Below are 10,141 nucleotides of genomic sequence, written 5' to 3'. Positions count from 1 at the left end.
TATATATAAATAACCTTATTAAGCCTTTCCTGAACACATTTCTAGGTTCTGCTATTTCCAACGAGTGAATAAGATCTGACTGATTAAGAGTGAATTTATGTTAATCCTTTTTGTAATTCATTCATAACGCATATAAATGAATATAAGTGCTAACATCGTAAAACCATTCGATATTAAGTGGAATAACAATGAAATGGAATATATTAATTAGATTTGATATGATTTAAAGTTATCAGCAATTGTTAATACCAGTAGTTTGAAAAGGGTTTTCTACTTGCTAGTCCGACGCAAAAACAAATCTACAACATCGGATTTTGTATAATAATGAAGGCATATACGAATGGTTGTTTAGACCTATACTATAGAAATATGATAAAAAGTTATACTATTAGTTTTAAAGTTTGTAGCAAATTGTAATTTTGTACATTTAAGCTTCTAAAATATCAGCAATTGTCCTTTTCATGAAAGAAAAATTATTAATGATTGTTTTTGCGTTTATATACTTGTACTTATTAAATTATATTATTAGTTTTCATTATTAACAGGGTCCATATTAAACATATTAGATAGTTATTCTAATTTAGATGCGATCTTTTAAAAAAATCACCTATACAGCATGAAATACAGTATTCAAAAACTGCATTTTTTTAATGGTGTTTAAAGTACACCATTTTTAATCTATTGGTAAATATTGTGTCAAACGTTTTTGATTTGTTTTATTTTGAGCCTTAATACCTCTAGTTTTAAAATATCTGACCCTCTTCAGTTTTTTTTCTATTGCATAAAATACAATTACATTTTTTCTAAATATTTTGTAGTTGGCCCTGTTTATATTTTAGATTTAAGGTCAATATAACTTTATTATCTCACTGCGCAGGTAAAGATGGTCAGTACTCGATCACTTTTCATGATTTAAATATTATTAAAGGAAAAGTTTTAATTTTATCTTATTTGCAACATTTAAACTTTTTTATGGTATTCAAATTATAAACCTAACTTATTATTAACCATTTTAATAAATTGTGTCACTACAATCGGATGTATGTTTCTTCAAGGGAGTCTTGGTCATGAGCATGAGGGAGGGTCTTGGGTTCAAACTTTGTAAGGACATACTATTTTCTGAAAAACAGGTATAGCAGCGGGTATATGCTGATGTGGTCAGCATCTGCTTTTCATCACCTTGATTATCCCTGGCTCAATGATATATATATATAGATATGAAGTATTAATTCTATAAACAGTCTAGCATTTCATACATCTTTCATCTTTTAATACAGATATTTGGAGGCAATGGATACAACACAGAATATCCAGTTGAGAAGTTGATGAGAGACGCCAAAATTATTCAGATCTACGAAGGGACTACACAAATCCAGAAGATCATAATCTCACGATTGTTAGTTAATGCAGCTAAGGAAAACCGTCTTTGATATATAAATATATAATATTATTTTTTGTACCACCTAGTTTTTTTATTTAATTTTTCCAAAATCAAATATGGCTTAGTACAATAATATCCTTCCCGGTCGGACCCACCCCACTAAGATCTCAGGGAGCGACTGTTCTGAATCACTGAAATATTTGCTTAACATCGGAAGAGCAGACTTTAAGATGAAAAACCGCCTAAAATTGACGAACGGCGACTTTATATAAATATAAATTGGAATAAATTTTTTTACGAATATAAAATGTAAGGAAGGTTACAAATATTGTTAAGATAGCAAGGTGTAATAAAGTAAAATTGATTATAATTAAATTTTTAATATTAATGAAATAGTGACGAAATGGGGTATTTTTACTGAAAAGTGACCTGGGCAGAATAGCCTGCTGACATTTTTAAAAAATAATTTATGTGAGGGTAAATTGATTTTTAAGATTGTCCTTGAGGATGGCCGAATTGGCCGAAACGTTGGATTTTTGGGAAAATAAAGAATGTTTTGAGATTTTAATATGGATACAATTGATTTTATTTGAACAATAATGACCAATCTAAACAATGTGATAAGATTATACATAAAATGAAAATATTTTCTGGATATCATTCTATAAATTAAAACAAACTAGTAAACAAAATAATGATAATATCTTAGTTTTGGGTATCCAATAAAAACCAAAGAAATATTTAATGCTCGGTTCTTAGTACATAAATTAAAAAAAAAAAAAAGTTTCCTAATATTTTCTTTGACATCTATCTATTTGAAGGAAGGAACCAGAACAAATGATGACAATTCGTTTAGCCATTACAACATGCTCTTAAGTGTGGTACTGATAAACTTTTAATAAAATTTATAAAAAGAATTATGATCAATGTTATTGATAAATAACAATAATTTCGCCCCATTATCTATTCAAAAGTTATTTATTTTTTTATTACGGTGTAACCTGAAGTTTCGAAATATCGTTGTTATCATTGAACTTATAGGAACATAATTAACAACTTTTAATTTGATATTAAATACGTACGTTATTCAGGAGAAGTATTAAAATAAATTAAGAGAAATGTTTCCTTAATAAGTTGCAAAAAAGAATGATAGGAACATATTTCTTTTTAAAAACTTGATTGCTTGCTTTGATGCATAATTCCTTTCCTCTTTTAACAGTACTAAAAAAATAAAAATTAAAAATTAAATCAGTACTGCCACAAACATGAAAGTTTAGGGGTGCATTACTTTGTAAGGAAGTACTGTTACTAGACCAGCGGTCAACGGTTGTGAAAGGAGGTGATTTCACCGGAATCACGCTCGACCGCCAGATTTTTACCCAACTAAGGGTACCCACTTTATAAGGCTAGGTGGACCCTAAAGGGCTCCTGAACCCACAGTACTGACTCGCAGCACAGTGAAACATAAAATAATAATCTGCCATATCCGAATTCAAACCCGCACAGTGTCTTACCAATAAGCTAACCACTCCCACCATTTATTGAACTATTATCATAAATTATTTTTGCATGTTAATTAATAAATAAATGTTGCTAACCCACTACAAGTTCGCAAATGTTTAATATTTTTCGTATTAATGAAGTTGTATCTTCACTTTAAATGAACACTTGTTAGTACATACTATTTAAAAAACTCACGTAAGTAAAATTTCATAGTATATAAATATGATTATGTTGATATTCAAATGCAATGGTTTATATTGCATATTAATCTGTAGCATTTTATTATATGGAATGTATTTGGATATTTTTCTTCATTAATTACAAGTCTACAGTGTCCATACTGGAAAGCCTGGAAAATCAAAAAATATTGAAAAAGGGAACACAAACACCTATTATCAGGGGATGTGTTTTTTTGGGTGTGAGAGTATAGTTTAAAAATATGCTTTAATACTAGAGCTGTGTTTAATTTTTCACATATTGTTTCATTGCCTCTGATGGGTATAGAATTCAGTGCCTCTCGTTTTGATTAGTATTGCTTCTTCAGATTCGGACTTCCTAAAACAGGTTGTCCATGGCAAAATATCTTTTTCGATTTCTCGGCAAGGTTTGTAGATCTACTTTACTAAGCTAGCCTCGCTAGTATATCTATCAATTGTAGTTTTTCGATACCTGAAATCTTATGAGGCCCATAATCAAACAGCAGACTCAAACCATTTTCCAATTTTGATGTGTATCCCTTTCCCCATTCCCCTCTTACCATGCATTTGAAATGCAGTGCAAGAGATATCACCCATTATAGTTACCTACCCAACTTTTTATCAAACCTTTTAGGCCCATGGGGCTTCGAAGAAAAGGAAGAATTTATAATCCTTAATTGGATCGTTAGCAAATTATCTGTTCAGAGATTTGGTTCAGAATATTTTAATAACGATGTCATTATATCTGATGCCTCATATTTGACTTCCCTTTGATTGCTAAAATTAGCTCTCTACTGAATTTTTATATTATTACTTAATATTGCTCCAATTATTTGAAGTTGTATATATAAAATACTTCCTGATATGAAAATTTGATGGTTATTATGGTTATTTATAAATGATATGTTTCTATTAATTAGATTTCAACAGATTCGATTAATTAGAATACTTTCAACTAACATCCAAACATCAGGAAAGGAAAAAAAAATAAAAAGTTACATTTGTCCTTACAAAATACGTAGTTTACCAACCTTCAGCACCCTAATACGAATGTTCTCGCCAACCTGTTGGGAACCACTACAATAAGGAGTCAACAAAATATATAAAAATACACCCTTATCCGGAAATATTGGTCCATTCCTTTAATAAAGAAAGAACATAAACAAATGAAAATGGTGGGAGTGAAGATACAACTTCATTAATACGAAAAATATTAAACATTTGCGAACTTGTAGTGGGTTAGCAACATTTATTTATTAATTAACATGCAAAAATAATTGATGATAATAGCTCATTTAATGGTGAAAGTGGTTAGCTCATTTGTAAGGCACTGTGTGGGTTTGAATTTGGCTATGGCCTACTGATAAACACCATTACTGTAAAATCTATTTTTTTCAAGTCGTTAACACGATAATTGATATTTCAAGTTTAATAGTATTTAAACGGTAAATATTAATGAAAATATCTTGAAATAAAATATATAGCGAATTATTATATTATATTATTATACGAGGAGCGCGGTGGCACTGTGGTAAGGCACAATTTTTACTAACTCCAAGGATGCGGGTTCGAATCCGGCAAGGCAGAATAATTAATTTCTGTTGCACTGTAGCCGTGAGTCAATTTTGTGGGTTATGGAGGCCTCCTGAGGTCCATCCAGCCTCATAAAGTGGGTACCTTTAATTATATAAAAATCTGGTAGTCGAGCGTGGTTCTGACCATATCATCTCCTTGCACAACCGTTGATCTAGTAACAATACTTCCTTACAAAGTACTGTATCCCTGACCCTTTGTAAGTTGTAGAGGTAAAGATTTTCATTTAATTTTATAAATTTTTTAATATTATTATATATTGTTCTTCCAAAACTAGCAGCCATTTCCATGTAAAATATTTTAAGTGGCTCCTTAGAAAATGCACTTCAATAACAGTCAAGCTTTAGTGACGAAAGCGCTTTGAGTATTAAGTCATATCAATCGGTACTTATACTCGTATTTGTAATTATGCTGCCAGTAACTTCTTAAAATATTAAAAATCTAAAGTAGTTAGTCAGAAATTGCTCTTATATAGCTCAAATTAAATTTTATAAAATTGAAAAAATATACTTATAGATATTTTTTATCAATAATTTAGATATATTGTAAAAATAGCTTAGAGTCATTTAATACTTTTTTTTGGCCCGAAGCGATGAAATGAAGTGGTTTGGTACAAATATACTTATATTCACCCGGCGCCGTCACTTGAATACAGAATTGTCGTGAAAGCAGTCGAATATTGGTAAGCATGGAGGAACCAAAGACAGCTGAGGACAGACCGTCCAAATTCAGAATTTATTTGATCGTCATGGCCGGTGAGTAAGTCCTCATGTAAGATTCATCTATATGAAAAATCTAAAGTAAGGCCAAGGCAGAGGAATCAGCCAGGTTCTTCTTGAAATAGGAATTAAACGATTTTAAAACGTTATCAGAATTAGAAAATTATTGCCTCCCCCCTCCTTTGGTAAGGGCTAAAATTAAGAAATTTCATTTATAGTACACATTCAGGTGACATGATGGAGCTTTGAAGCCTCCAAGGTAAAGAAAGCGTGATTGCCTTACTTCCGTAAAGTTCAATTTAGTCCCATTCTAAATTTTGCTGATGACTTTGGAATTATTCGACCTCTACTGATTTGAAAAATGCTTTCAGACAACATTTGCTAGAGAGAGACCAGAATTGGGAAAAAAGTAATTGCAATTACTAATCACATTCCAATATAATTGAAATTACTTTGGTTCAATTATTAATTGTAATTTCGGACCATTCTTACAATTATAGTGGTTCGTAAAGTAGTTTAAATTACCTATTAAAATTGTAACTTCGTTTCCTAATTTTTAATTATAGTAATTGGAATGTAATTGTAATTTTAAATAACTTCTTGCTCAACAAAGAAGTGCACTTTATGAACGGACATTTCTCTTTTGAAAAGGTAAATGAGTTTTCTCACATTCACAAATAAACTGGAATAACGGAATACAAGCTGAGACCAATGCGATATATATATATATATATATATTCTTTTTTTTTTCTAACCTCCTTTATTGAAAATTATATATATAATGGTGCCCTTCCTTTGTCATATGGCATTATAAGGGGTTGGGGTGGGTCCGCTGAGGGCGGGGGTTACGATTTTGGCCCAGGAACCGATGGACCGGTGGGAAGGGGGATGACCGCTCCACGTGGGGATAAGATGACTTCAGGCTGAATGGGATATAATGTCGGTAAATACTATTTATCTAGATGCCAAAGCATTTAAGAAGTCCGAGTACCACAGCAATCTCTCGGACATCTTGAAGTTTAAGATATATTGTTACCTCATAAGCCCAATAATTATACATCTGAATAGCTTTAATGTCCTGGTTGCGTAGATGCATGTTGTAAACAAAAAAATAAAAGTAATACATTACTAAATCACGTTATTAACCTATAGAAATAATATTTCTGTGGTTATTAACTTAAATACTTGAGACAGGCTAAGCCATTTCAGACATTGCCACTACACTACTAACTTCAGTAAGTTTTTTTCATCATGGAATACATAACAATAACAGGATTTAACCATCAAATTTAACCGTATTGATAGATACGAAAGACAGGCAAGGTCAAATTTTATTAGATCAATTTTGATATAATTTATCCCAAGTGGACTGGCTCTTTCTATCTCCACTTGTTTTACACTGTTTTATTTAATATACTACTAATTGAATAAATAAATAAGATATAAGAATCATTATTTTGCTAGATATGGAGGTCGACCGGCAAAATAAAAAGAGGTTTGAACACGAGTATGAAATAATCTATGTATGATTACTCTTTTATGCTCGGCCGAAACATTGAAATCAAGTGTTTGTGTAAAAATATAATTATACCCACTCAGGGCAGGCACTCGAACACAGGCCCTGTTGTCAAGGCAGTCTGATATTGACAAGCATGGAGGAGGCTGACAAAGCTGAGGACAGACCCTCCAAGTTAAGAATTTATTTGATCGTCATGGCCGGTGAGTCCTAAAGTAATGCACAACATCTGTAGTAATGTTATTAAAGTAGTATAAAAAAGAACCCTTTTTTTAATACTCAAAGAGCATTATTTCCGCCTTCTGATAACGCTAGTATCGGATTTCGCTTCCGACTGTTGTAGGATTTTTATGAGCCTGTGTGGAATCATTTTAATACCCTCTCGAGATTTAAGACGTCCTTTAAGAATCTCACGTCGCAACCTCACGTCATTTATCACATCAAAACCTGGTTTCCACCACCACTACTAATTCCACACTTTTCTGGTCACCCTTCATGGGAAAAACACCAGGATCTGGGAGTTGCATTGTCCTAATAACACGTCTGCTGAGTCTGAACGAAGCCGAGAATCAGGGATCAGCTTAGCGAGCTAGGAAGTGAGGTGAGAAGACAGAAGTTTGGACCCACCACGGACTCCAGCTGCACATGAGGACGCCAAAGATAGATTCTCTATTCTCCATCCTCTCTTTCTCTTACTTCTGCCCCTTCGGGGATTTGACACTACAGTTTTTTTAGAAATTTGTTCCAACTAAAGCCTTGCAGTAAAGACATGTTAAACATAAGTTTTCCTTTTGAGCAGTTTTTTTTTATTTCACGAAAAACCTCTGTAGGAATGATGGGTGAAAGTTTAAGAAATATTTGCAATGTTTCTTGTATATAGGTTTCATGTTCATCATTAGAGCTTTCCGTGTGTGAGTGATAATTAGCAAAAGTATTGATTCAATAACAATTTAGAATTAGAAAATTTTTTAGTAAACTGTAATATTTCTGGATATATAACATACTTCTAAGTACTTTATGAAAACTCTAACAGGTGTAGTTATTCAGCCTGCCAAATAAAATGCTATTTTGGAAACTTAGTACAGAGAAGTATTGCTCTGTGAATAATATAGAAATATCTTTTCTGAAATGAGTAAGAATCAATTTCAACTCAATTTAGCTATGTGATTTGATCAAAATTTCAAATATTTAACCATTTTATTATTACACTCGATTAAACGATTGCAAAACACTCGAAAAAAATCCCATTGATTTCACTTTGTTGTTTCTTTTGCAGTGAGCACATTAAATCTTTCCACCGGAGCGGTGACTGGATGGTCATCCCCAATCCTGCCTAAGCTCAACTTGACGTCATTCGAGCAAGGTCTCGTGACGTCTCTTTACTCCTTTGGAGCGGCTCCAGGTCCCTTCATCACCACCTTCTGCCTCGACACCATCGGCAGGAAAGGAACTCTAAGCGTCATATGGTTCTTCTACCTAGCATCCTGGATCATACTGTTGATATCGCAGAACGTTTATGTAATCTATTTCGCTAGGATCATCGGTGGTTTAGGAGTAGGTGGAGCGTTAAATGGCATTCCAGTTTATGTAACCGAGGTGGCAATTGTAAGTAAAAATTACTGAATGAACCCTTTAAAAGGCATCATATTCTAATTCTTAAGAGAATTTTATTATTTTCTAGCCAGAAATCCGAGGCCCACTTGGAGCAGCTAGCACACTGATGATCGGACTCGGAGCCCTGGCCATGTACTGGGTTGGACCTTATGTCACCTACACGACCATATCGATCTATGGAATTGCTACGGCAACCCTCTTTGCTGTAGTATTCTTCTTTGTCCCAGAATCTCCTTTCCACCATATCAGAAAAGGAAGGGGAAAAGAGGCCGAAGTCGCTATCCAAAAGTTGAGGGGGTATAGAACTCGGACGAAGTTGGAGGAAGAATTAGAGGAAATTAAAGTGAGTTCAGTTCGTACAATAATAGAAACCAAATGATCTCAACAAATATTATATGTAAATTTAGAATTAAAACTGGTACAAATGGTTTATATTTTAAGTAAACTCGTACTTCATTCAAAGCGCTCTCGGGCAGGTCCCCAATTCCTGAAGGGGTACCGTAGAGAAAGAGATTTTTTTGTGGGAAACGGTCTTTTTCTTAGGTGTGGCTGTTATCGGTCTGTTGTGATACAGACACACAATATGCTAAATTTTTGTAGCCGAAGGAGTTGAGGCGTCACCTCAGCAAGCTCGAGTCTACCGTGGCACCAGTTCGAAGCCCTTTGACCTTCTCACTGGTTAGAATAGGTTAGTTACCTCTAGATAATCCCCCGTATGCAAAAAATGACTAGAGAGGGAGTAATAAAAAAAAAGTACGTAGGGACGATTTGCTTAAATCGTTAATAATTAATTATGTATGGGTTTGGGGGGATTACGTCTGTGCACTCATACTGCACTGATTTTCATGGTCTGGCTAATCAGTGGTATTTTCCTTCTAGTGCATTTGCTCCATTGTTGTTAAACGGTGTATCCCAAGAATTCTGACCTAATATTTATGGGTTAATTGAATAGACGTGTTAGGACATCGTTGTCCTCCTTGTCCGTTGTCCAATGACTTACATTAGTGTCAAGATAATTTATTTCCAATTTTAATTAAAATGCAATTAAGTCAATGCATGACTTAAATAAGATTCTACATCTTGCAGAAGGGGGTCATTGGCGCTATTAGGAGGTCGTAATCTGCCAAATAAACAGACATAAATGAAGAATAAGATTTTCAAATATATTAATTTTTGATGCATTATAATTAATTTATAAAGTATTATATTTAATAATTGGTTTAAGATAGACTGTCTAAAAAATATATTAACTTTTTTTTATTTATGTATATTTATGTTTTTTAACCACCTGAGCTGATAAGTTACAAAATGTACTTTCATGAAAATTGGAAAAATGTGCTCTTTTCGTTTCTCGTAGAATATATTCATCAATATTCTTTGAGTGAGCGTTCTGTTTATATATTCTATCCATCCGATTCAGACTATTTTAACAACAATGTTGGGTTCCTCAAACAGATCCATCAGCTCCTTATTCCTTATTTTTCAATTCCCATTTTCAGCAACTCCTTTCTCTCATAGGAGTTATGGATCCGTTCTGATTTTCCTATCAAGGGCTATGTTTCACACTCCTACATGGCCTTACAATTATTTTGTAGATTATTACCTTTATGTATACATA

The 10,141-nt window shown here is 33.0% G+C and overlaps 2 protein-coding genes across 2 annotated transcripts in view; both read left to right on the top strand.

Annotated features, from left to right (window-relative positions):
* LOC106685415 (medium-chain specific acyl-CoA dehydrogenase, mitochondrial) overlaps positions 1-1,459 on the top strand; it is a gene marked incomplete in the record, with an annotated part of 33,170 nt that extends 31,711 nt beyond the window's left edge. The window contains 1 exon segment of the mRNA XM_014428055.3: positions 1,278-1,459. Within this exon segment, the coding sequence (XP_014283541.1) occupies positions 1,278-1,430 (153 nt within the window).
* A 5,474-nt stretch (positions 1,460-6,933) lies between these two features.
* Positions 6,934-10,141, top strand: part of LOC106685414 (uncharacterized) — a 9,562-nt gene continuing 6,354 nt past the window's right edge. The window contains exons 1-3 of the mRNA XM_014428053.3: positions 6,934-7,112; positions 8,186-8,514; positions 8,591-8,866. Coding sequence (XP_014283539.1) covers positions 7,046-7,112; positions 8,186-8,514; positions 8,591-8,866 — 672 coding nt within the window. The 5' untranslated portion in view covers positions 6,934-7,045. The remainder of the gene's footprint in view (positions 7,113-8,185; positions 8,515-8,590; positions 8,867-10,141) is intronic.

The sequence above is a fragment of the Halyomorpha halys genome, unplaced genomic scaffold (assembly GCF_000696795.3).
Source record: "Halyomorpha halys isolate HHAL.00 unplaced genomic scaffold, Hhal_1.1 Scaffold691.1, whole genome shotgun sequence".
In the NCBI taxonomy this organism is placed as follows: domain Eukaryota; kingdom Metazoa; phylum Arthropoda; class Insecta; order Hemiptera; family Pentatomidae; genus Halyomorpha; species Halyomorpha halys.
This window is presented reverse-complemented; position numbering and strand designations above follow the sequence as displayed.